The sequence below is a fragment of the Nyctibius grandis genome, chromosome 14, assembly GCF_013368605.1.
Source record: "Nyctibius grandis isolate bNycGra1 chromosome 14, bNycGra1.pri, whole genome shotgun sequence".
NCBI classification, from domain to species: domain Eukaryota; kingdom Metazoa; phylum Chordata; class Aves; order Nyctibiiformes; family Nyctibiidae; genus Nyctibius; species Nyctibius grandis.
The window spans coordinates 5843234-5870816 of NC_090671.1; the positions used below are offsets into that span (position 1 = coordinate 5843234).

At 45.3% G+C, this 27583-nt stretch overlaps 1 protein-coding gene and 1 long non-coding RNA gene across 2 annotated transcripts; one reads left to right on the plus strand and one right to left on the minus strand.

Annotated features, from left to right (window-relative positions):
* CRKL (CRK like proto-oncogene, adaptor protein) lies at positions 1-16295 on the plus strand. The gene is made up of 3 exons (XM_068412550.1): positions 1-844; positions 3958-4420; positions 12322-16295. The coding sequence occupies exons 1-3, from the start codon at positions 531-533 to the stop codon at positions 12454-12456; spliced, it is 912 nt and encodes a 303-aa protein (XP_068268651.1). The 5' UTR covers positions 1-530; the 3' UTR covers positions 12457-16295.
* LOC137670006 (uncharacterized) lies at positions 16028-27359 on the minus strand. Its single transcript, XR_011049204.1, has 3 exons — positions 27010-27359; positions 26495-26536; positions 16028-16529 (listed from the first exon to the last, which is right to left on the minus strand). It is a non-coding gene; the product is annotated as an uncharacterized lncRNA (long non-coding RNA).
* Positions 27360-27583: the final 224 nt, after the last annotated feature.

Below are 27583 nucleotides of genomic sequence, written 5' to 3' on the forward strand. Positions count from 1 at the left end.
CATTTTGGAGCTCGGCTCTGAGAGGGGAGGGAACCCGTAGGAGAAAGCGGGAGCCCGGCGCCTCTGCCTCCCCCGCCCCCCCACCCGGCTGGCTCCGGCGCTGAGGCACCGTAGCAGGCTACCCTCGCCGCCTTCCCGGGCCGCTTGTCCTTGTCAGACGCCGCCGCTCTTCGCCACCCGCCCAGCCGGGCCCGCCGCAGGCCTGTGAGAGAGGCGGGAAGGATGCCCTGCACACCCCGCCGCTGAGGGAGACTCGGGGGCCCTGACCGCCGCGTCTGGCCAGCCCCACCCCAGCCGCTCCTCGGTCCTCCGCCTCCAGAGGCACGGAGCTTCCTTCTCCCTTATCCCCCTTTCCCTGGGCTTCCTATCTGCTGGGCTGAGCGCTAGCCGCTTCCTCCTAGCCCCAAGCCCGCTCCGCCTCCCAGGCCTCCTTGCCCAGGCCTTGCCTTCTCCGGGTCTCTTCCTCCGCCTGGGCCTTCGGGCTCTTCACCTTCCTTCCCCCCCCACCTTCCCCTTCCCCGCCCGGAGCCATGTCCTCCGCCGCTCGTTTCGATTCGTCGGACCGCTCCAGCTGGTACGTGGGCCCGGTGTCTCGGGCGGAGGCGCAGACGCGGTTGCAAGGGCAGCGGCATGGCATGTTCCTGGTGCGGGACTCGTCCACCTGCCCGGGGGACTACGTGCTCTCGGTGTCCGAGAACTCCCGGGTTTCCCACTACATCATTAACTCCTTGCCCAACCGCCGCTTTAAGATCGGCGACCAGGAGTTTGAGCACCTGCCCGCCCTGCTGGAGTTCTACAAGATCCACTACCTGGACACCACCACCCTCATCGAGCCTGCGCCCAGGTGAGTGCCACCCCCCCTTCGCCCCACCCCCTGCCATCTTTGCTCGAGGTGGCGCCGGGAGGGGGGTGTCCTGGTCCACCCCAGTAGCACCACGATCTTAACATCGGATGTAGGGCCATGCTGTGTATACTAAGGAAACATTTGTTTATGGCGCTCGGTTGAAGCTGTTTCTAACAGTGGTGCTTCTTAGCACTCTGGATCTCAATAACTATTATGGGTTGCTCTTTCAGTCAAATCATCTATATAATGCATGTGGCCTGTCCTTACAGTGCGTGCAGGCGTATGTAAAGGTACCCTGTATATCTCTACCACCGACTATAATTGCCTTGCAAGAGGGTGTGGTCTTGCTTTGTGTCATCCTTTTCTTCTGGTATTGTCCTTCTGTTCCTAGGATAGCTGAGAAGCTGGTTCACAAGTCTTAGCCTCAGTGATTGAAGTACAGCCTCTGAGCTTAAATTGCTGTCTGCCCCTGCATCCACACTTACTACAATAGAACAGGCCTTTATGTGATTAGACTGCTTCACCCTGTTAAGTCAGCTTTAATACATTCTAGGACAGCATTTCCCAAACTTCAGAGTGACATTTCCAGCCCCACAAAAATGTAAAACATTTATTCCTCACAGTTCAGTTATGACACTGTTCATCTATATCTGCATGCACTACACTGAGAAATGCTGTTCTAGGAGGATGGGAAAATGTGACTTGGCTATGAGCTCATTCTTTGTCTTCTTCCCAGCATGGGACATACCTGCCACTTGCATCAGTAAACTGCTCACCAAGAACTCTAGAAAGGATTCTTTATTTTTAATTAATAAAGACTTTCCCAGCATATTATTTCAAAACTTTTGGGCTTCCTGGATAGAATGAAGTTAAATAAAAGCTAGAAAAGTAGTGACCCATTAAAAAAAGAAATTCAGATTTGTTTGCTCCTAAATTCTGCAGTTTAAAATCTTACTGTGTTTTGCAGATTAGCAAGTTCTTAGAGGGTATTGATGTTTATAGTGACAATTTAACCTCAGCATGGGCCAGTTCTTAATGACAATCATGACTTGGCAAAGGTTGACAATAGCTTGTCAAGTTGAAAAACTCAAGTGGTCAAAAAAAGTTTTTCTGTGAAGCTGTCAGGTGATGGGAGGGATGTGACAGAAAGCACTAGCTTCAAGAAGTCTTAAAGTTGCTGAGAAGTCTGCTGGGTTGTGAGTGTGCTGTGGCTAGAGAGATGGGTAGGTGAAAAAAAAATAATAATAAAAAAAAGGTTGCTTTCACCGTTGCAGGGATGCTTAAATGGAACTGCCCAGTGTTATGTGCATGCTTGTGGACAGTTGGGAGGGAAAAAAATCTACACTGAAGCAACTTTATGCTTATCTCCTTTCTCCTGAACCTGGATACTGTTGTGCCTTTCTGGAAGTAAAAACTTGTTCTTAATCATTTATGGCAATGACTGGCTTGGCTTTCTCAAAACACTTGAAAACTTAGCTGACTCCATGTGCTCACTTGATATTTGTTAGGAATTTTGTGTGAAGCATTTTATGAACATTTTACAGTACCACTTTATTTTCAAGGTTTTAATGGCATATTGTTCTCTCAGCATACAGAGATGGATGGGACCTAGCCTACCGTGAACTGATAAGCTTTTTTATAAAGCAAATGGGATCAACTAGGTGGTTTTCCTTGGCATGATTTTCATTCTGAACTCTTTAAAAAATGGTTTGAAATTCTATTTGAAGGAGACTTCCTGCTGCAAGAGGGAGGACGAGAGGTAGCATTTCCGGATTTTTTTTAATTTATTTTTAGTTAATGGACTAGATTTAGAATAGGGTGGACAGGTATGTGCTTCAGAACTGTTATTGCTAATTCTTATTTCTATGGCATTTTCAGGGGAACGTTGCACACAGGTGCTTGAGCTTTTGAAGGCTGTTGTTTCTTTTAATTTTATGAAGAGGTGGTTTTCATGGTAGGATTAAGTAGTTTGTTGTCTATAGCCATACAACACCTTTAGGTCCTGGAGATGACATTTTAAACTCCTAAAACAGTTGAAAACTGACTGTTTCAAGCTTTCTATTTGTTTTGTGTCAATAGTGAGCTCTGACTACCATTGCAGATGTTCCTGAGCACTTGCTTATGCAGAGTGACTGCTCTCTAAAGGATTTCCCCTCTCCCCCAGCTTTGGCTGCAGTAGGGTGTCTTAAAGCAGCATATATCTTTCTGTTCAGGGCTTTTGGCATATCTTGCAAAAATCGTAGAGGTTTGACTTCCATCTTATTTTGCAAGTAGCAAAAGAGAACTGAAGTAGGCTAATGACATGCATTCTTGCTATCATAGCTTAGATAATAAGTATCTGCTGTGGCCTATATATGTTAAGATTTCTGACAGCTGCTTTGAATAAAATGTATAAAGTTTATGGTAAAAATAGATTGCAGTGAAAATAATATATGATTGTTCATCAAATGAGACTATCACAGACAATGAAGTGACTATTGGACAGATGATGAGCAGAGTAATAAACAATGATGTGAATAAATTAAAGGTAATATGCTTGATAAGGCAAAGGAATATTTCTAGATGGCCAGCTTTTTCATTTCTTACTCCATTCTTACCAGTGGATGTATTTCATATTGTCTTTTATGAAGATGTCACTTTTAGGTTATTAGGTATTTAAATATGCAGTAAAGATAAGTACTTTGAAACTAACAATTTTTCTGTTATATTATAACAACCCTTTGAAAGTTGAAGTTGTTAAAATAAGATTAGGGAGCTCAATTCCATATTACTTTCCAGAAATGAGGGGATTAATTTTATTCTCCCTAAGATCCTCATGACAATACAAAACAGGTAGATGAAGATTTTGCATTATTTCTCCCAATTTTCTGCATCTGTGATAGATTTTTTTTTTGTGTTTCTGGGGAAGCTAATATGGGTGTTTGAGTAATTGCTTGAAAGCATGAGTTTCTCATGAAATGCCTCACAGTGCTACCAAGCTAATACTTCTGTTACAAAGCTGAATAAGTAATTCACCTCTGATTGGTGTTCCTACTCTAAAACTGGTACTTAGCTTTGTTACTGGAAGTACAAAACAATAGCTGTTGATTATACCAAATCTTTTTTAAACTTAGGTATCCAAGTCCACCAATGGGATCTGGATCTGCCCCCGCTATGTCTGCTGCAGAAGAAAATGTGGAGTATGTTCGGACTCTCTATGACTTTCCTGGCAATGATGCTGAGGATCTTCCATTTAAAAAGGGCGAGATACTGGTAATTGTAGAGAAGCCAGAAGAACAGTGGTGGAGCGCCAGAAACAAGGATGGTCGGATTGGGATGATTCCTGTTCCTTATGTAGAAAAGCTAGTGAGATCTGCTCTTGGGAAGCATGGAAACAGGAATTCCAACAGTTACGGTATTCCAGAACCTGCCCATGCTTATGCTCAGCCTCAAACCGCAAGTCCCCTTCCCTCAGTATCCAGTACACCTGGAGCAGTGATCAATCCTCTGCCATCAACACAGAATGGACCAGTCTATGCCAAAGCTATCCAGAAGAGAGTACCCTGTGCTTATGACAAGACTGCGCTGGCATTAGAGGTAAGTTTTTCCTGTCAAGTCTTACAATTTTCAGTTGTTTTGTAAAATAAGAAACTAAAAAGTTGTTAGTGGCAAAGTTGGTGTGGATGACTTCATATGGAGTCTGCTTATCTATGTCAGGGACTGAGAAGTAGTTAGGTTACATTCTGAAGAAAGATCTACAGAAATTGCTTCATCTATACCACTTCCTTTGAGAAGAGTGACCACGTTACTTCAGGACCTGTATTTACCCTCTCTTCTTGCGTGTTCAACAGTGCAAATACATTACAAGGGTGGTGGAGTGTATACATCCTGCTGTGGAAGTAAGTGCTAGTGAGAGGATGACTGCTCCTCCACCTAATCTTGGGGAAGGAAAGAGATGTTTCATTAATCATTGCAGTATTCCAGGTTGAGAACTGGCAGTAGCATCCTTTAGAGAAAGGTAAGGATTGCTGATAAAACATGGTCTTTCTGATCCTCATCTGCAGTCGCGATGCACTTGAGTAGCTCGTGCAGAAGTACTCCAGTCCCTTTTACTTTTGAAAACCAAAGTGGAATTGAGAAATCTTAAGACCTAAATTGGGGGGGAGGAGGTTAGATGAAAGACTGTAGTGTAGCTTCTAAACTTGTGTTGAACCTTTAATAAGTTCCTGTGCTCACCAAAGCATTTTTTATTTTCTTTTTATTAGGGAAGTCTTTAAGACCTTAGAGCTTTATTCTTTAAATGGTAAAGAATTCATGTTACAATTCTAGCTTAACTGGCATAAGTGATAGCTTTAAAATCTTTTTCCAATCTATATCCAGAACAGTGAGACTGTTACTTCTACACTTAGATTATACTCAAGGCTAGTTAACCTGTAGTTCAAAAATGTCTCACCTGGAAAAAGTGCTAGTCTCAAAGCTGAAATTTGAGCGTGCTACAATACTTCAAGGAGCAAAAGCAAGGAAACAAGCAAAGGAAGCAACAGCAGTCTTAGCAAATAAAATAACAGTGGTTTTAAAAATACGTTTGAACTTTTCCTGTTGCTTTTGCTCAATTACTTTGCAAGTGAAAGCTGTTACCTATAGTTGATACTTTGGATTGAAATTTGAAAGGTTATATTTGGGACTTCCAGTTATTCATAATAGTTGCCCTAAGTGTTTTTCCTCCTGTGTTCGTAAAACCTTTACAGGTGATTACTCTGACAGCGTTAAAAGTTAAATATGTATTAGTGGATTTTCCTTGAGTCTAATGAAAGCTAGCAGCTTGTTTGTGAACAGTGTGTGAATATTATCATAGAGCAAAGTGGAAATTCTCTGCCAGCTGCACTGTACAGAAGATTCCTGCCCAAACTACTCATGCTTCTGAAAACAAAGCAAGGCAAGCGATTGATTTTGTTATGTTATCAGTGTGTCATGGAATTACTTCAGGGAACTTGCTTTGCTGCAGGGTAGCAGAACCACTTGGAAGGATGGCCCTCACAAATAGATTTTTCTGACTTGCTCTTTAGTGACCTAGTTAATCTTGTCATTTTAGCTACTTTAGTATACCAGTAGGGTTAATTCTCTGACCAACATGTAGGTTTGAATTGTTCTGAACCTTCAAATTGTTGAAGTTTTGTTTGAGACAATCTTCTCCTCCACTGAATTCTAATCACTTACTGTGTCATGTCTTTGTGTGTTCCACCACTGGCATATTTTGTCTTCCTATGTAGTCTGTTTTCTTTGCAAGTGCACCCGAGCCACACTGTGGCTTCTCAAGAGGCTTCAGAAGCAGAATTCTGGGAACTGATCTACATTTTCATTTAAATCAGTGATTACAGTTTCTCCATATCTATCCATGCATAGGGAACTTCAGCAACCTCATAGCAGTATTTTTTTGTCAAATGTACTACTTTTAAAGGAAACAATCCACCTTCTTTTCATGATATTCCTTCAGATTGCCTAACACCTGCAGGGCCCTGATGATATATTTAATCACAGCCTTGTCAGGGCTTTACGCGTCGCTAAATAATCTGGACTATTTGAAACTTCTGGTTTTTAAGAGCACTGGAAGTAGCTAGTGGTAGAGAAAGAACAGGTTATGGGAATGTTTTGGGGAAGAAATTTAATGGTGTTCTTTCAGAATAATAGTATTTGACAGTACTCCACCTTAGTATAGGTGTACTCTAAATCACAGTTCAGCTTGTACAGGTAGAACACCTTGTTAGTATAATTATACAGTGCCTGATTGTGTAACCTCTTTTAAACGGATAAAACAATATGAGAGCAAAATACCTGTTTGCTGGCTCTAGCTTTGTGTGATCAGCACACAGACAGTACTTAAAAGGAAGAGAATACCATCTGGAGTAAATAAAGCTATTGCGTAGTAATCTGCTCGACTTCCTTTTAAGTGGAGGGATGTCATTCTCCTGAGTTCAGCTTGAAAAGGGGACAAGCTCTCTGCTTGTAAATCCAGTCTTTCTATTGCACGCTATTGTTTACGTAAGCTGTCAGAAGTTTTGTTTAAGAAAAGATAAAGATTCATGGCCTGTTACAGAGAAGTTTGTTTTGTAAGGAAGGTATAATTATTTTTTTAAAAATTTCTCAAATGAAAGATGTAACTTGTAAAACAAGTGAGTATTCTGTTGAAAATCTGAAACAAGATCTGTTTGGTTGGATAGTGATGGAGCATTTAACTTTTAAATAGTATTTAAAGTGTGACAGGTTAAGGGCAACTATAACGTTGTTCCTGTAAGGATACTAGTTAATATGGCATTTATTACAATTTGGACCTTGCTGGGCTAAAATTATTTAGCATTCATATTGGTATTACTGAAGTGACTAACATCTAAATGTTCACTTGGTCCTACTGCATTTTATGCTCTACTTTTATTCTCTAAAAAATTAATTAGTAGTCTGTTTATAGGCTAAAATAAAAGTTTTAAATATAGCTACTCTCTCAAAGCATACAGTTGGTATACATATAACTTTGGCCATCTCCCTGCACCAGTGAACAATCAGTAAAGCCTATGATGAATTAAATGTACTTCTAAGATTTACATATACTGTTGTCAGTTGAGTTAGTTACCTTGGCAGTTCAGATTTAATGTTTTTAATGAAATGATTGAAGTCTGCAGTTTCTCACTGCAACTAACTTTACTACTGATGTGTGTAGTATTGTCACAGATACTGCATGAAAACAAAGAAACAAAACAAAAAACAGACAAACCCAAACCACAAAAAAAAAAACCAAACAAACAAACCAACCCAAAACCCAGCCACCCAGATCTGTTTCTTTACTTGTGTGCTTCTAGCCAAGAAGCAATTTCCTTCCTTTCTGGTGCTCTGGAGGAAGGAGTATGAAGGACGGGGATATAGTGTCCTGTATTTATTGGGACTAGAACTCTGCATTACAGGGTTATGTACTGCTGTTCCTCAATCCTGCTTTTCTTTGGGAAAACTAGGAGGGCAATCCTGTGTTCAAAGGTTATACAGGATAGCACTTTTAAGAAGGTGATGAATTTTGTAAGAGCAGAGATTCTTTGGCACTGTTAATATGATACAGAGCAGCAAAGCCTACCTCAAAGTTTCTCATCATTTAATAACCTGTAGTTCTATAGCCAGCCTGTTAACAATAATATGCCAGTCAAGCCTTGTTTGAAACTGGCATGCTCTAACCAGCATTTTCTAGACCTGTGGCAGCATTATAGTATCAAGTTGATATATCATGAACGGATAAACTAACATATACGTGTATGTTTGCTAGTACGGAGTTAACCCATCACTGAAATGTTTTGGTGAAATAAATATCCCTTCACCATAATTATATAACCGACTTACAGTATTTCTCTTGAGCTTGTTACAATTAGGTTACAGTTAACTTTTTTCCTCTTCAAAGGAAAGTTGAGACAAGTAGGCCAAAATGTGCTAGTAGTAGAACTTTCTTAATTAGGAAATTAGGCTACTTCTTTTCACTAGACAGCAAGCATTATGCTTTTCTTAACCCAGGGAAACTTAGTATTCCTGTGTTAAACATTAAAATGCATCTAACCCACAAGATCTAGATTTTAAGCAAAATATTGAGCCTGTAGTTGTGTAGTGAAATGTTGACTGGGGAGCTTTTGTTCTGATAACTATTGAATTGAAAGTGACATTGGCAGCAGGATTCCTGTGTCTGTGCTGACATGCACCAACTTTTCAGTACGCTACCTTTGAAAATACAACTGACAATTACTTTGGAGATTTTGTGTGCAATCTTAATGTTTGTAACTTCCTTTTCCAAAGTTATTTATGGTTGCCATCATGATAGTGCTCAGTGCCTCACAATTTAATATACATTCACTCTCAGAACTGTTTGCAGAGTTTGTTTTCAGGTGAAACTGAAAGCGACATGGTAACCTAGACAAGATCTTGTGCTATGCTGAGATTCAGTGTGGCTCAAGGATTGTTGGAATATCTCTAAAACACATTGAACTGGTTGACTGTGTGACTAAAATGGCATGCAGGAAACTTTGCAGTGTATGAATCAGCTTCAAATGGAAGACAGGTATGGAAGAATCTAGAGTGAATGAAGTACCCTTTATGACTGGCACGTTCCACAGCTTGTGTTTCCCCAGGGCTTTGAATTCATGCTGTAACAGGGAAATAATGAAAGGATGCAATCTAAGATACATTTTGATTTTTATCATTTGGGTGGAACCAAATGGCTGCATTTCAGAAGTATTACTCATTTCAGCAGTTGATACTTCCATCCAGTGATGCTGGCATGCTTTACAAGTGAACTAACTTATCCGAGAGATGCTGAGACTAAGGAAGCTTTATCCTAATTTATAGATAAGGGCCATGAGCTGTCCCGAGTCATACAGGAAGTCTGTGGCAGAGATGAGAATAGAACCAGGTCTCCTGACTCTGTCCTGTGCCTAATCATAAGACAGTCCTTCTGCCTGCCTTAAAACGTTCTCTGACAAAAATTGTGTGTTAAATAATTTTAGTGGGAGATCACACCTCAGCTGACCATATTATAGATGCTTTAAAAAGCATTTACCAAATATTGCTTTTAGTTAGTACTTTGGGAAAAAAGACATAGAGGGACTACTTGACCAGATTCTTCTAGACATTGTCAAAATGGAGGTCTTTAACATGAGATCCGTGAATTATTCTATCATGACATCAAGGTTCCCTCTCCAAAAATCTTGTTTCAACATGCTGTTTCATTTAGTCTTCTCAGGGGAACTGCACTTTTTTTAATAATATAGCACAAGAGGATATTCAGAAGCTTTCATTTAAAAAAAAAAAAAAAACACACACTCAAAAAATAATATAAAGTTATTGCAAGTCAATTTACTATTCCAGTGGTTCTTGGCATACGGGAGTATTTTTTGAGTACCTTTTGCCAGGTAGCACTCTTTAATGGCAGATACTGCTGCATAGCGACTTTGCCCACCCAGCAGTTTAAAGAACATTTTACATTGTTATTCTACATGGCAGTGTGTTGCAATGCAATAGACATCTATTGTAAATATTTTTTTTTCACTCAGCTGAAGCAGGACTTCCAGACCTATTCATGTTGTAGAAATCATTCAGAGTCAAATTGAAGGACATCTTTTTCTAGAGGTTCAAAATGAATAATGGATTTCTGCCACACATGAGCAAAATTAAATCGTCAGACTCTCAGAAAATGCAAGTCCATGTTTTTGGTGCTGTGTACTACAGATTTTTTTTTTCTTCTGTAAAAAAGATTAAAAGTGTTTGAGAGTGGATTGGTTTTATGGTGTGGTGCAAATGCAGTTTCTTACTAGGTTTCAACTGTTGCAATGTTGGCTGTGTCTTCTTGAATTTGGGTCTAAAACTTGGATCTGTCTTCAAGGGTTATTTAAATCTAGCAATGTAACACTGAGTATTTATAGATGTTATCAGCCTTTTCCTAAAGAGACATTTGTTAGGTTCCTGTTTAGGTCATCTTGTTACTATTTAAAGCTTTCTCTAGCCTTTCTGTTCAGTGAAAAGTCTGACAAATTGTGCTTTTTAGCAAATACACAATTAAAGCACGCTGCAATAGTCCACGAAGAGATGAAAACCAGTCAAATTAATGCTATGTATGTGTGCTAACTATCACGGGCAGTGTATAACTACTTAATAGTATACGCTGGCTTCATGTTTGAATTCAGGAACAGCATAAGTAAAGATGTCCATTTAAAAAAGTAATATGGTCTCAGTTATATTCCAGGAACTTACGGGATTTCAGAGGGTTTTCTCCTCTCTCTTAAAAGCACAAGACTGCAATTGTTGCAAGTGTGACAGTCTTGAATTTTGGAGAGGGGGCAGATGGGACATGGACAACCCTACAAGTAGTGGAGAAAAAGTAGAGGGGAGAGCAACACATTTTGCTTAAATGTCTAATTTCATTCTAATATGCAACATAAAGCTTAAATCTCTAAAAAGAGTTTCAAAGTTTGAGAAATTTTAAGAGATGTAACACTGCGTGTTATTATAGTATCTTAAACTTCACTTAAGGGTTCTTGCTTCTGAGTGATCTTCAAAAAATATCTATTGGAGTAATGGTAACTGGTTTAAACAGGCTTCAGATCATCTAGTGACATGCACACTATTTTGTAAACTCAGGGCTTCTTTCTTTAACAGAAAATATACAGGTCTTACCTGGTAAGGTTTAATCTATGGCCTTTGGCCAAGGTCCTTAAACTATCTGCAGCGGTTCTGAATTTTAATACTATTTATATAATGTAGACAAACTGTTACACATACTGTATCAGCACTAAAATCTAGTTTTTTCTTAAATAGGAAGATCAAAGCTAGTTACCGTTGGATTTCACAGAAGTAACTTAGTAAGCTGAGACTCAACTACACAGAGCTTGGACCTGCCTTGGGGGAGAAACTTATGAACTGTTTGCTGTTGGTCATAGGCTGGTTCTACTTTTTGTGAGATTAGTTATTAGCTGCTAATGTCACTTTCATAATATTTACTATAGTTACCACAAAGACTAAATTAAACAAACAGGAAGGGAGGTGTAAAGTTAGAGAGCTGCTGCAACAGACCACACGTTCAGCTATTCTGAAGCACTTAAGGGAGCAATGACCAGCTAGTCTTAAACACTACTTGTCACACTGGATATTTTGCTTTGTAAATTATCCTAATCCAAATTAAATACAGGCGTCGAACAATGATAGAGTATAACTTAATCACCATTTGGGCTGATGTTTCTTGCTTGATCATAGTTTAGCTTTTCTCATCTTTCAGCACCAAATAGGAAGAGACACAGTTATGGTAGGAAGGGCCTGACATGTCATTGTTCCTGTTTCAAATTCTTTGGCAGGAAGTAGAGGTGAAAACAACAAATAAAGCTAGAATGTGTACATCTAATACTTGTAAAAAAAAGTTTGAATTGCTTTTGCCTGCTTCAGAGCGTACCATTATTTTAGAAACTACAGAAGCTTCTTACATTGTGATAATCAGAACTAGAACTTCAAGTAATTGTTTCTTTGCCATAGGAATCTCTCCTTGAAAAACTAAATTTCCTTTGACATAAGCCAGCTGATGCTTGAACCAGTACGAGTACTGTGCTCTTTTAAATGGATGTTGCATCTCATTACTGATGGTAGCTTTAGTGATGTTAATTTATATCTAAGCTAAATATATTGCTGCATGAAGTTGTAAGCTTTCCTATAGGAAAAGGTGTAGTTCAGCAATTTGAATACGTAAACATACATTTAGTGAGGAGCCTGCAAAGAGTGCAGACAACATTATCATGTTTAGCAGCAAAATGTTGGTGTTCTAGTTAAGTAAAAGTAACTTTTCTTTTCAATTGAACCTTATGCCAAGAAGAAGGTGGGTTTTTTTCTCCCCTGTGATGGGCTTGTATTTGTTGTTCCTCTTCATTTGATTTGTATTTGTATCAGAGGTGAGATTCCCCTGTGTGGTAACTTTTCTTTTTTAAATTATGCAGGTTGGAGATATTGTGAAGGTTACAAGGATGAATATAAACGGTCAGTGGGAAGGAGAAGTCAACGGTCGAAAAGGGCTCTTCCCATTCACGCATGTCAAAATATTTGACCCTCAAAACCCAGATGAGAATGAATGATGCCCTCTGCCCAATTTACACTGCTGCTTCATTTTCCTGGCTATCATTAGCATTGTTTGAGGTGGGATGGTGACTTAATGGCACATTGCTAGCATTGCCCATTTTCCAGCTTGCTGCAGTTTGACGGTTCTTTTAATATACATTTGGAATACATACAACTGAAGTCACTGCCTGACCTTCATACCATAGTTGCATCATCCAGAATTTAGTTTCACTTTTAAAACTCTATTGGGCCTTAAGCTGGAGAAGACTGAACTAGTATATAGCAGAGAAGTATGGGAAGAAAACCTGTCCTGTTGGGACTTCCGTGGACTTTTTCTGGCTTGCTCAGTAGGAAGAGCCCTAATCTTAGATCATACATGCAACTTGTGCATTACTGTCCAACAAAAAGCAACAACAAAAATGCAATTTTAGGACTGAAGACGACTTAGTTTTAAGAGAACCTGTCCTAAGGTAGTACATTTAAAATGATGGTCTCTTTAAAGGACAATAATTGAAGCTTATGTATTCTAAGCAGTTGTATTAGAAGCTGCTCTTTTCTGTTAACTCTTAAGCTTGTTGTTGACCTTCCTGAAACAGTGTGTGTTAAATGCAAATAACCATGGATTGAGCTGCATTGAAGCTGAGGCATTTATTTATAAGGAAACTTAGGAGGGGTTGATACTTGTAACCTGTTTTTGACATACTTAACGTATTTCTGTTGATTTTTTGCAAGCACTAACTGTAGAAAGTGAGCGTTAAAGGGAAACACTTTGGCCTGGTCTACATACAGCTCTTCTGCAGTGTTGAAAGTGTAGTTTTACTAGTATAGAAGTGCTTGTCACCAAGCTGTTGGTAGACAGACTGATCAGACTGCCATGTTGTGGAGAGGTAGGAGAGGAGTGGGATAGAAGAACTCAGTAAATACTGATAAAATCCTCTTATTTAAACATACACCTTTTATACCCATTTCTCTGCAGTCTCCCCTCTCTCTCCAAAGTTTCCTAGCTATACCAGCCCCAGCTTGTTGAAAGCTCCTTTTCAAACACAGTACCTTTTTTCTAGGGTGTCTCCATGTTGCTGTGCTGCTTTTCCAGAGCTGCTTTCATCTTCTTTTTTTCCTCCCTCTTTTTCCTTGCTTGCATCCTAAGTCCTCTGCATGCTGCCATCTTTTTTTACCCTTCCACATGCGTTTGCTCTGGTTTATATATGCCCCAGATCCCTCCCTCTCCCAGCATCCTCTAGAAAATGGTTAATTGGAGTCAGCTGCCTGGGTTCCCCCATGTGATAAATTAACGTTCAGGCTGGAGGAGGCCACAGAGGTGTCTATTAGCAGTATAGCTTCTTTCCCTTTTTCTCTACATAAGCTATACTGCTGTAGTTGTACTTACAGTAGGGAACTATATGGCTGCAGCTAGATAAGTACAATTCATGCCCTGCAGGTTAAGTCAAGTCCTTGGCCTGTGTACAAGATAGGAAAGCTTAGGTACAGTGGTATCCTGTGCCACTGCCTTTACACGTGTTTTCTAGGTGAACTAGAATGCTCTTTTAAAAATAATGGAACACTGAATTAACAGAATACACATCTGCAAAGACTACAGCTACACAACCTCCCTTGTCCGAAGCCTGGGTAATGAAAAATGCCTGTTGCAGAAGCTGACAGGAAAACAGGAGGCCCCTTTGTCAACTTTTGAAGGCTGTCAATTGTAGCAAAATGAGAAACGTCAGACACCTGCAGAATCTCACCAGTTCTTATAAATGTCAAATTATATAAAAAGTTGTTGTCTTAAGTTCCAGCACGTTTCCTTGTTTATTTGTGTCGCTTAATCCTAATAAAAGCACGTTCATGTGAAAGTGCCACGAGATCCTTAATTGGAAGGCACTGAAGAAATGCAGAAATGGCATTTGCAATGTGACCTTCAGAACACCGGGGTTGTTAAAGAAGTCTCTCCGTTCATCTGTTAGCTATTTATTTTCTGTAGTATTGATCAAGTGGCTGACGGTCTAGAAGTTCTTGTAGAGCATTTTACTACCAAATTAACTGTGAAGTAGAGTAGCATTGACTGAAGTGTTTGGTGCTGTAAGAGTAATTCTTGACAATAGGCATTGACATTTTGTCTTGCAAAGAAAAGCTATGCAGCTCTCTTAACTCAAGAAGATCATGCTTTTCCTGTGCCCCAACTATACCCCTAAGTTTACTACATAGATTGTACTACTGAAAGTCATCTTTTGAATACAGAAACTGCACTAAACTCAGTCTGCTGCAGAGAAATCTTATTTCAGCCCTGACCTAGTTACAGGTAGCTCTTCAGAAGACTGATTGTAGAATTCTTCCTTTGCATGGTAAATAAATACTGTGAGACTTGAGATCTTCAACACAGCTTTTAACCTGGATTTTTTTCACTGAAATGTCTTGACTCATCCCCTCATTGAATAAGGTATACACTTTGAACACAAGCATTGTTTTAGGTTTAATTATGTTCTGATACTGCAGAAAAGCAAAATATTTTACCTTCAAAACTATGCAAAATTCGTGTGTAGTGGCATTTGATGCAAAGACAAGAATTCCTAAATTTCTGTGAACCTGGTTTTGGGCCACGGATGAAGAGTATTTTCTCTGAGTAGCAGTGGTGTGGTTCGGGTATGTTAAATGTGGTTTAAATGTAGCATACTGACCAGCCTAAGCTGATTGTAACCTTGCTTCAAAACGTGTCTTTGCTATTTGACTATGAGACAAGTATTTTCATATAAAGGCTGCATTTGATCAGTTTGTGTTTCTCTTTGAAGGACTCTGGATTCTCAATCACTTGTTGCTTGCTTACATGTGTGCTGTCTGTTGCTTTATGAAGCCTCTTAAATTTGAGTGATAACCTCTTGGTGTCAATGTTCCTCGGGCGGGTAAGGTATACTGCGTGTGAAGCATGAGAGCTTACAAGTGACAGCTTCAATCTATGCACCATTAAAGTTGTTCTTGCTTTTGAACTAGGAGCTCGTTTAATTACCTGGTGCCACAATAGTTCACGATCCTGAAAGGCTTTAGTGTTTGACTTCCTCCTGTTGTGTACATGTGTATATAGACATTGAAGCTTCTGACCAGTCTGAAAGTTTAAATGAAAACTGTTTGAATCAGTGTCCATCACTGGATAAGCGCTAATTTAATTCATGATTGTTTACAAATTGGGAAAGAATAAACAAAAGGGAATATCCTGTTTGGGTTGGGGCTCTGAAGAGCCTGAGCATTATTTTTGTAAAGGGAAAAACAGCATTCTTTGTGCCATTTCATGTGCCTGTAAAGTAATTTTTTTATATTGTATTAACATCCTGGGAATGAGTGGGCTGCCTTTGTTTTCTAGTCAAGTTTCCAAGCATTTTCCTCAATAGCTGCATTTGAAAGTGACACCTGCCTAAAAGACTGCCTTTAGGGACCAGTGAGAGTGTTCCTCTAGAGTTGTCATTTTCCATTTAATGAAATTTTGTGTTAAATGAAAGTGTGTTTTGAGACAAGGATACAATTATTGCAGTAGGAAAGGTGGCCTTGTATTTGAGACAGTCTTCACTGTGTAAACTTTAAAACACAATATGTAATTTAAAGACCATGATCTTCAGGCAATAATATTAAAGTGTAAGCTTTTAAAGTTTATTTTGGGGATTATAGCTTGTTTTATTTTTTGTGCTATAAGATTAACAGTATTAAATGAATTATATTCTTAGAATATATGGAGTGTCTTTTCTTAAGATTAGTGCCTTTTTAATTTCTTACTCCACTTATTTCATAGAACTGGTCCCCAACATCAAGCCACTGTTTTTTTTTTCCCAGTGCCCTGTTTGTACAGTCTAAATAAAACTTGCCTCAACTTACAGTATTATTTGTTGTCTTTAGTCTTAAAACCTTGACAGTATTAGCAGAGCATTTAAGTCCTTACTCTGTCATCATGATGCCCTGTTTTGGGGGTGAATGCAAGTGCCAACCCAAGTTTTCCAGGATCAAGGGAAGAATTAAGCAGGAGCAAATGCTGTTGCCAGCCTGAATGATCCTCTCCTATTCCATCTTCGTGCCTCTTCTCAGACGATACTGCTGTGGTCTGGAGGTTCACCTGAAAAAGATGCATCTCTGGTTATACAGATGCTGGCTGTCTCCACCCTCACACCCGCCACCTCAGTGCTCTGCCTGTCACTGTATTTAATGCTGCTCTTTTGCCAAGGCTTCTAAAGGTCTCTGTAGAAACATGACCACCTTTTACTGTGATAGCCTTGACTGTGCTTGTAAGAATGACTGGTTTGTGCATATGGTTTGAATTCAGCTTGGTTTTGAGTAAATAAAGCGTAACCTTTGCAGGTTCTGGAGGGGAATGGCTGGCATTCCAGCCACTGTGGAAAGGTGTCAGTGTAATGCGTTTGTAATCCCTGCTTTGGCAAGTCAAAACCAGGAGGTCGTCTTTTGCCTTCTGCAGTCAATCCAGATGAAGAATAGCACTAAGCATAACTTAAGTTTTTTTTAAAATTTGGGATCATTCAGTTAAATCATTAACAATGTGTTGAAACTTGAGATGATCTTTTGTAGGAGAAAAAAAGAGGAACGTCAGACACTCAGCTGCTGCAAAGGAGACGAATAAAATCTCGCGTTGTTTCCCTGGACTCTCCATAGGTATGTTCACAGTCTAGTGTTTGTCTTCTCTGGAGTACAGATTTCCATGCAATGTTAATAAACAGGCGTAGCCAACTCTGCGTAGTGTCTTATCAAATATCCACGCTTGGCGAGTTACATTTCAGAGAAAACCATTAATATTTCAAATACTCAGGCACGAACAGGTAAGGTGGATGCGCTAGGCCTGATAACCCTGTTTCAAACTACTTTGTACACCTTCAGCTTTCAAGCACAAGCTGGAAGCGCTGGCCGGTTAGTGCAGCTGCTTCTCACAGCTTCAGTAGCTTTTGCTTTACTGTTTATGTAGCAAAACCAAGCACCCCCTGCTCTGCCAGCCGTCTGCTTCCTACAAACTACATTACAGCTGTGGGCGCTCCAGCAGCAGCACAATTCCTGCCTGCGGTGAGACATGTACAATGCAACTGAACGTAGGTGCTGCACAGCTGTTGTAATGCAAGGGCAGGCCATGAACAGCGACTGCATGAGACGGGGGCCTGAGCTTGGCTTTGTTCTGATAACATCTGGGCTTCTCTGACACTGAACTGCGGCAGCTACACACGTGTATTAGGCAGTGGGAGACAAAGTGCTTTCATAGCACTCAGCTTCTCCACAGGCTGGCGGCTCTCCCTTTGCTGCAGTCAGGACTCGGGTTTTGTACCAGGAGTGCCCAGCACAGCAGCTACCTAAAGCCACCTAAAGCTCCAGCAACAGCAAAGTTTACTCAGCAAAAAGTCAAAGCAAAGAGTAACTCAAGCTGGGTTTAGTTCTGGCTTATCTGCATACAGGCTTTCACTAATTTAAATTTGAACAGTTTACTTAGGTCAGTCTAACAACAAGCAGCGTGAGCCTTAATTTTTAGGTGCAAGCTAGCTGGGATGAGCTGGGTTTACCAGTTTGTCACCCTCATTTAATTAAAAGGTTTTATTTCTAAACCAGTGCACTAACAAACACCCCTTTAGATTCAACCCGAGGTATGCCTGTTGGAGCTTACACCAGTAGGAAATAGGCCTAAATACACTCAAATAAAAAGCTGCCACAGCAAAAGAACATGTTTCCTTGTAGTTTTTTTACGTGATTTACAATAGTGTGCATTGTGCATGTAGGAAAGCTCTTCAGGTTTGTATTCAGCAGCAGGGATGGCTCACCTTGGAGCAGCTGTAGCGGTTTCTATCCCTTACTGTGTCCTCTGCCTTTTTTTAGAGGGCAGATCAGCTGCTCTTGTAGCAGCTGTTGGACCACAAGTCAGCTCAGCATGGTAAGGTAAAGCAGTTCCAATTTCAGGTTACCTTAATACCCCGAGCTGCAAACTGTGGCAGTCACTGTGCAAACAGCTGAGCCCTCCTGCAGCCAGACTGCGAGTCCAAGAGGGACAGGCAAGCAGCAGGGAAAGAAACCATCACAGCTGTCCCAAAGTGAGCCTCCTGCTCTGAAACTTGAGCCCTGGGAGCTTGCCTACAGCCAAAGTTGCACCAATTACTGTAACTCGTTAACACAGACCGTCGTGTGCGCACCCTGAGCCAGCTTATCAGTGCACTGCTCCAGCTGGACACCCTCTGCAGGGGCAGCCTGGGAACCCAGCACCCACCCCCGTGACTCGGACCCATCTCCGCTTCGCAGGGTCTCCTGCTCCAGGCTGGCACAACCCTCGGAAGCTCAAAGCTGAGCTCCTGCCCCTGCTCAGCACGGCGATGGCTGCTCATCGGGGCACCCAGCAGCCCCTTGTGTGGTACACACAGCCTCACCTGCGGAAGATGCCACCCACGCTGCTGAGGCAGGCAGGAGGAGCGAGGGACGACAGGGCATTACCGCAGCGCTCTCCTCAGATAACCTTCCCAGCACCTGCTTGCTTCATTCCAGGCATTTTGTAACCAGAACCCTCCCCGCACGAGTTATTAGTCTAACCCGCCGCTGGCGCACCAGACAATCGGGATCAGAGCTAAATCTGGGGTATCCACAGGGAACCAGCTCCTGCTTTGTACGTCCTGGCTGGTCCAACAAGGGCAGCTGAAAGTCAGCGCTGAAAAATCCTTCACGTGCAATCTTGCATTTGGTCTAGAAATTAAGCACTAAAGCGCAGGAGAACGCGTGGGTCCCAGGGACTGTCAACACCCCTCCGCTGTACTGTGTTTCCCAGTCTGCGCTATCTAATGAATCCTCTCCAGACCCTGGGGCACGAAGAGCTCTCGCTGGTGTGTCAGAGGGCAGCGGGGGCAGAAAGGCAGCGCTGGACGTGCTGCTCTGCCTTCCCCTGGCTGCCCTACACCCGAGATTCAGCTGACTCGGGGGGAGCAGCGAGTCAGAGGTGAGGATGCTGTTCTGAAAAGACAGAAGGGACTGACATAAGTGAACAACAGGAGCTGGTTTGAAGCTCTTGGCACTCGACTCCTGCTCAGCCCACCACCGCTCGGCAGCCAAGCCGGGCAACGAGACCCCCAGGGATGCTCCTGACAGAAATGACAAACCCAGCCAGGTCTTAGACCGCACTGTCACAATCCTTAACTTGTCATTAAAAACATAAAAATCAAAGTTGCGCATTTTTCATTTCTGTGAAGTAACGGCCCTGTGTATTTCTAGACTCTAATCCCATGTTTTTTTAATGTATTTTATGTTACTTTACTAATTTGGTCTGGACTATGAGGTAGTTCAGGGGACTCTCACTGCGACTTCTACATGCTGCATCCATTTCTGTAATCTTGGACTGTCTCTTTTTTGCCTCATCTTGTGGCCAGTGATATCATTAATCCACTGACCTTGAAGAGAAACAGCTTTTCTCTTTCCAGGTGTCACAGCTGGTGATCTGGCTCCAAGTCTGCAGCGAGGACCGGTAACACACACAGCACTGGGCTGGCTTCCTGCTGAGCATCCAGCCTACACACTCCATGGCACAAAGGAAAAGTAATTCATCCGACTTTGTCTTCTTTATGTAAGAAAGAGCCACGTCCCTCAAAGATCAAACACCTCCCGCTGCCCCCAACTACCTGGAAGAGCTGTGGCTACTCAGCACTTCCGAGAACTAGATCGAAAATCAACAAAGGTGATTTCCCTGCAAGAAATAGCACCTTGGCCTGGACATGGGACACATCGGGGGAGTCTGAAATGGAAAGGCTCTGGTCTGGGATTGTGCTGAATGGGCTCGCACAGGTCTGACCAACACATGCAGGATATCAGCACTGTTGGAAACCTCCTGCCAAAATCATCCCACACTGCAGGATGTATCCCAGTAGCAACATAAAGGTTACTTCCAGCACTCAGGAGCAGCTCCTGCCTGTATGAGGCTGAGTAACCCACTGTCACTAGTAACCATCTGATCGAGGCAGAGGTAGGTGATGGGATGGAAACAGCTCTCCAGCCAGCAGGGCAAGGTGCTGGGCTTCTAGCCAGGGTTTGTGCTGTATAGCAATGGCAGCCCACAGACCTCCGCAGCGGTGTTTGTGGTATCAACGCTGGCCTAAATCTAAATAGACAAAAATAAAGACGTGTTGGAGAGCAGCTAAGGAACAGAAAGCATGCACAGTCCTTGACAGGACAGTAAAGATGTAGGACTTTCATCCATCAAGCATGCAGGGCTCATGCCTCCCTCGCTGCAGTGCCCTGATTTCAGCTGCACCTTGCAGTCCCGCAAGCCAGTGGCAGCGTGGCATTGAAACAGCTACAGAAGATGGAGGGGGTGTGGAGGGAGGAGACGATGTACCTGCAGAAGGACAGGCTGATTTAACACCCCTCCCTCCTGTCAAATGCTCCGTGGGCTCTGTAGTCATCACCCAAAATAGAGCCATAGTCTGTGCCTCCTCCAAGAGACAGTCCCTGCTGGAAACATGTCAGGGCATTGCTGGGGCAGCGATTTCCAGCGCAGGAAGCCACCTCAGGAGCTGCTGACACTGCACCCCACGGTACCTGGCTCCTTTCCCTTTCCCCCACCATTCAAGCTGCCTGTTGATGCTTGCTATAGCCTGGGAACCTGACACAGGGCTCGACCCAGCGAGGAATGTAGGCAGGGTTTGGGCAGAAAGGAGTAAAGGGTAAAGGTCCTTGTCTCCATTTAGCCCGCACCCAGGGCTAAGCAATAACCAGTTGTTCTATCACCCGAGACCCCTCCCCAGCTGAGAAAGGGAATTGGGAAAAGGAGGGAGACTCCTGGGTTGAAATTTAAACAGATTTAATAAAATAAGAAAACCAATATAAATACTAATACAAAAGACACAAAATTATACTTAGCTCAGAGTGGTGGCAAGTCCTTCCAGAGACAGTAACCATTGAGAAGAGAGGAGAGAGAAGAGAGCAGAGCAAAGAGCCCCCCCATCCCCAGCAGCTTTCCCATTTATAGTGAACCTGATGTTAATGCTATAGAATACACCTGTGGGCCAGCCTGGGGCAGCTGCCCTGGGTTTACCTGCTCATGGCCTTGATCACCACAGCTGGCCACAGACCAAAACAACATGGAACAGAAAAGGGATTCTATAAATTTTATCCCTGCAAAACCAGGACAGCCCTGCATTAACCTGGGGTGCAAGTCAGACCACACACGGTTGTCATCTAATGCCCAAGACACCTTGACACAAGGGGTCCCTTCCAGTCCAGCCCCGGCCAGGCAAAGGCTGCAGCAGCCTCGTCTCTCTGGGACGGGCCACGCTGCCCCAGAGCCCTCCTGCACTTCCCAGTGCACAGACACGTTCTTCCCACGGAGAGCAGCTCGTCCTGGGTAACCACCTCCTCCTCCGCTTGTCCTGCTGCCAGGGTCCCTCCCGAAACATGAGCTGCCTCAGCCCCAACGTGCCCTCGACTCAGTCCCCGTCAGCACCTGCACAAGACCCGTCACGCGAAACCCTCGCTCCAGACACGCCGCGACAGCCCGGGAGCTTTGCCCCTTGCGCACTTCAATCACGAAGCAGCTGCACAGCCGGTTTCTTGGGTTTCCCCATATTCTCCATCGCCTTGGGACGCCCTCGCTGCGGCTTCCAGCCCCCAAAACCTTCACAGCAAACCCGCTGTGGGCTGCCCCAGCCCTCCCCAGCCGTCCCTGGCAGGTCACCCGCAGTCACTGGGTGGCACTGTGCCCCTGCCCGTGCAGCCGCCCAGCCCCATCCTCCTCCTCGCTCGGGGTGCCCGGGGGAACCCCCAGCTGGGGCAAGGGGCCAAGGCTCTCCTCACCAAAGCGCACCCACGCACAGCCGCCAGCCCCGCTGGAAGCAGATACTCCGGGAGCCCGTGGGGAGGTGGCCCCCGGTGCCCAAACACTGGCCCCCGCTGCCTCCCTGCCAGGCTGCCTTCCCCACTACGGTCACATTTTCATTACCATGGTAAAAGGAGATCAACTGCACCTTCACAATATCCCCCTCCATAAAACTAATAGGCCAGGCAATTGGGAGGGCCCTGCGAAGTACTTTATAGTCTGGACTCAGGAGTCAGTGCCGCAGCTTCCAGGCTGTCCCAACTCCAGGGACCGCAGCGTTATTTCTCCCCGCCGTCCCCCTTTGGGGCTGGGAGCAGCACAGGCATGAGCACGGTGCCCCGCCACCTGCCCGCCTTCGCTCGGGCTTGTCTCCCACCACCCAGAGCCCACTCGGCTCCAGCTGCACGAGGCTGCCAGGAGCATCCGTAGGGATCAGGGTTGCCCCTTTCCAGGGCACTGTGACGCAGCTCTGCCCTGAGTCCAGGAGCTTTTACACCATCAGGGTGAGTCAAGGGCCAAGACGCTGGACCCAGCTGTGGGGCCAGGGCAGAGGCCACCAGGGTTTCTTTGTCAACACTTTGCCGTTTGCTTCATTTGCAACTGAAAGGCAGAGGCCAGGCTCGTGGGTGAGCAGCGGTCAGCCCTTCTTGGCATGAGGATGGCAAAACCTGCTCAGCTCTGCAAAAGTCCCGTCCCTCCACACTGACGGCCCCGTGCTCCACACTGATGGCCCCATGTGTGTTTGGGAAGCTGGAGGTGACACGTTTGGTGTGACCTGGAGCCCCATTTCGGAGGGTACCAGGCAGGGTTTGAGGGATTGGTTTTGCTTCGCACGTTGCTGGGACCCGGCAGATCTCAGTGGCGCGCTCCAAACGTCCTCAGCCTGAAACCTGCCCTGGCTCCAGCAGCGGCTGAGTGTATGGCCCTGGGGGAAGCGACAACCAGAGCAGCAGCTGCCCACCTCCCTTCTTCCTGATGCATAACAGCAGCCTGAGAAAAGTTTCCTTTAATCACTTCCCTTACACTAGACCTTCCAGGGAAAATTAGCACAAATGCAACATCCGTGGTACTGAGGGAATGGACCCTGAACGACTCGGAAGGGGGTTAATTAGTTTGTTGAAATCCTTCTCCCTTTAGTTGCCACCTATAGCTCCAAGCCCTGACAAACAGTTGGGAAAAAGGATCTCTTTGCTGAAAATCAGTGCTCTTCAGAGGTGAGAGCTAAAGATCCTCCATGGAGTACACTGTTGGGACATAAAGGGGAGGAGACTGTTCCTCTGCCATTAGGGTAGAAGACAAATGGAAGATGGGAAAGCAAAAGGTTTCCAGGTCTCCATAGAAGTCAGAAGGGAGACAAAGAGCCCATTTCTCCGCCCTGTGGTTTACTGTCTTTCATCTCTCTTTGCCTGAGTGTCCCCACCTACCCCGCGGGACAGAGTCGCGTTTGGACGTGCTGAAAAGCTTAACTAGCATTTGCAGAAGTGATTCAAGATCCCCAGATACCAACTGCCAGGGACATGCAAAGCGTTACTGCCCGTCCCTTCGGAGGACAATCTCCTCAGCACCAGAGCTGCCAGCAGACAGGCCCTCTGCTCCCCAACGTGCCAGGCAGGTAACACGTGTGTGCTAGGCAGAGGGATCAACATGAGAAATCCCCGCAGCCCATTACAAACAGTTTCTTCCTCAGATTAATTTAATATTAGATGTATTCACTCCAGAGAACTTTGTAAAGCAACCGGCAGTCTCGCCGTAGCTGCCCCAAGCACTGCAGCGCTGGTAACCTGCAGCAGAGCTGGTCTATGCCCACGGCAAGACGTGGCACCGCCAGCACTTCTGCCACCTCCACCACCATCTCATCCTCGTAACAGGACGGGAGGGTTACAACACAACACTGCAGCTGAGGACCGCCATGGGCAGCGCTTTGGGACTAAAATTTCCTCGAGTTCCTGGTTTTAAAGTTGGGACTAACTTCCTTCAGACTCCACAACAGAGCTCTGTGCTGCCCTGGGGGGGACAGAAGGGAGCGCATCTCCAGCTCCATAACCAAAAGTCTCCTTTAATCCAAGGACAAGATTTCTTTGCTAGGCACACGATGAGCTGCTCTCCCTACCTTCTATACTGTCCGCTAATGTTTGTACTTCAAACTAATTGCCACATCATCTGATCCTGCCCAGCTGTCTAAAAAAACAGCACCCTGTGTACCGCTGGGACCTCTTCGTCAGAGGCTGCAGACTCATCTCCATCCTGCACCAGGACGGACTGAACAAACTGAAGCAGTATTTTATTGCCGAAGCATAAAACATGGGAATAAACAAGCACCAAAGTGCTACTGATCGTTAAAACCAGATGGGAGCCCATTTACTGCCTCCAGCAGTGAGGTGCCACCGCTGCTCTGCTGAGGCCCCATTGAAATAGGAAACCCATCGCACCCCCTGGACGGCAGCGGCTACAGGCAGCCCCCGCAACACAGGCCTGGATTTATCTGCACTGTCCTCTCCCCACCGCCCTGGGGATAACCAAGGAGCGACAGAGCTCTTAGTCCTGGCTCCAAAAGTACAGTCACTCCTGCAATGTTGTGCCTACGTGAAAACGCTCCTGTGGGGACAAGCAGCCTGTCCAGGGCGAGTCCCACTGCCCAGGGGAGGTGCGATGGGGAGAATCACGGGCCAAATTGTCCACACACAGAGCAAGGACTCGGTTGCATTTCAACAGTGTTTGTTCAGATGCCCGTCAGAGAACCACCACAGGTTCTGGTCACCCTTGTGCATCTCAGCTCCTGGATGGTGGATTATCCAAAGCAGCCCCGGTCTGACCTTACTGACCGGTGCTTTCCAGCATGAGGAGCTAAGGACCACGGTGGGAAGAAGCCAGGGGCTATTTCCTCTCCTTCCTAACCAACGCACACACCACAGATAAACGCACAGCAACAGCATTCCCAAAGCCTAGAGTACTGGAAACTGGCCTTCAGAAACAGCTCCATCCTGAGCGGCCCGAGCTGCAAGCTGAGCTCAACCCCCCGCCTAGACCAAAGCTTTGCACCGTTGTCTCCAAGTCCACCTTCCCATGGCAGGGAGCCCTCCCAGCAGCCCAAAACTGGTGCACTGCATGGGGCCAGGGCTGGATCCCCAGGGCTGCCCCTGCACGCTGGGGAGGTGCAAAAGGAGCGGAGACAGACAGATGCTTTTACACTTCAAAGGAAACGGGGCCCTGGGAGGCTTTCAGGCATACGCACAGATCGATAGACTCCTTTCAAACCCCAAGCACATTTGCTCAAGTGTGAGGCAATCAGTCCCCGAGGATGGAGGCAGGACGGGGCCATTAACGGACACACGGGCAGGATGAAGCGAGGGATGGGGAGCATGCAGCAGGGCTCTGTGCGAGACTGCCAGCCCAGCCCCATGAGCACAACCTTCCTGCCCTGGCCCAGCGTTCTCAGCCGTGGTTTGCAAAAAATGCCCTTGTGTCCCCAGGGGCTCCACAGGGAGCATGTTCGTATCACTTAGCCTATGTCAGCGCAATGCTCGGCGTATCCCTGTGGCAAACTGGGAGGTTTTGATCACGTCCCTTCCACTGCTCAATTGTTCACTGCTTTTATCCCTGGAGAACGATGACCAGGGATGCGCCGAAGGATGCGAGGGGTGACTTACACTGACTGCATCTGCAGCAGTTCTCCTTTCCCCCTCACCTGAACGCTGCTGGGTGGTGCCCGAGCTGCTCTGGACAGCTCTGTCTCCACAGAGCTCCTTCTAGACAGTAAAAGAGATCATGGGCGAGCAGAGGGCTGGCTGCTCAGCACTGACAGAGCCAGCACAGGGACAGATCCGTGGTGCACAGAAATCGGGGCTGACTCACCCCCTTCTACTCTGCACCACCATTTCCACGCGGATCCACCCTCACCCCACCGACTCCCAGGTGCCGGTGCTTTGCGGCCCCACAGATGGGAGCTGGAGGAGTGCTGGTGCCAGCACGCAGGAGGTGTCTCCTGCAAACAGCTGCTGCGTTTTATGTGTACAGTCTTATTTTTCAATGAGAGGCAGAGATACCAAACCTGAGCAATGTTTTATACCTGGCTGTGTGACTGACAGTGCGCCTGTCCTGTATCGCTAGCTCCCCACTCCCACTCTCCTTCATGGAGGCACAAAATTTTCCCTCTTCAGTAAAACTAGGAGAAGAAGAAATAAAAATCTCAGCATGTCCCCAAAGAACTGCAGGAGATGGAAATTAAATCCATCCGTTACACTTACCGAGCAGGGTGCTCTCTGGGCAGGAACACTCTAGTCATACACCTGCAAGTTCAAAGAAAAAAATGGAGTATTACAGAGGTGTCAGAGGCAATCCAGCACCCTACAGTAAAGTACTTCATGCCACAAAACAAACTCATGTGACTTGGAAAAGCAAAAAAAGAACACCCCTAAGTCAAGCTGAGCAGCAGCACTGTCCGTCACGGCTGCAGAGCCTCCCCCCACCCCTGCACTGAAGGATTGCTTTACCCTTGGTTGCGATTTTGCCTGACGCCGCTCTCAGGCCCCGGTCTCGAGAACGCGTCAGCCTTTGTTCGGGCAGCGCACGCTGCGTGCCGTGGGAGCACGGGCTGCCGAGGAGAAACACTTCCCTGATCTGCTTCACTTTGTCCCGTGAGCCCGCGAGCAGCCGCGTTACCTCTCCCCGGGTAAATCCTGCTCAGATTTGCTGTAATGTCCAGAAGCCACGTGTAAACCTTACCCCACCTCCGCAAAGCACGGCAGTGGAACCAGCTTACCTGGAGCTGCCGGGAGCCAGGCCAGGAGCGCGCCTGCTTCTCACAGCCGGGGGAACGGAGTCGAGCTGTAGAGAAAGAGGCAGAAGCAGGCACCCTGTACAGGCACCGAACGGCAGCAAACTGAGCCTGCAGGCACCGCAGGAGCCCAGCAGCCCCTGCGTTGGCTTTGGGGCAGGCATCACTCAGGGCAGAGGGGGAAAGCGTGACAGACCACCACCTCCCCATGGGCAATGCCCTTCGTCCTCCCTTCTCAGCTGGCCCCGGACACTTTTACCCCCTCTCTTTGCTCTTGGCCATTTACAAAATAAATTCAGGCTGAGGGCAGGGAAGCAGGGAAGTGCAGACACCTGCACCCCACACATTTGGCCGCTGATGAGCAGGGAGAGGGGGGCTGGCAGCTGCCTGCAGCTCCCGGGTAGGAGGCATCTGGCTTTGTGCCAGTCCAGCCCCGCACGGCGGGTGACGGCTGCTGTTTGTTGCTGTCAGCCAAATGCTGCATCCCCCCTGCTAAGAGGCTCCGTATGGGATCCCAACCTGGCACTTGACAATTAAGTGGCTTTTAAGCTCTGCAATA

Coding starts and splice junctions, on each gene's coding strand:
- CRKL (XM_068412550.1), top strand. CDS start 531: ATGTCCTCCGCCGCTCGTTTCGATTCGTCGGACCGCTCCAGCTGGTAC. Junction 845..3,957: donor CTCATCGAGCCTGCGCCCAG/GTGAGTGCCACC, acceptor TTTTAAACTTAG/GTATCCAAGTCCACCAATGG. Junction 4,421..12,321: donor AGACTGCGCTGGCATTAGAG/GTAAGTTTTTCC, acceptor TAAATTATGCAG/GTTGGAGATATTGTGAAGGT.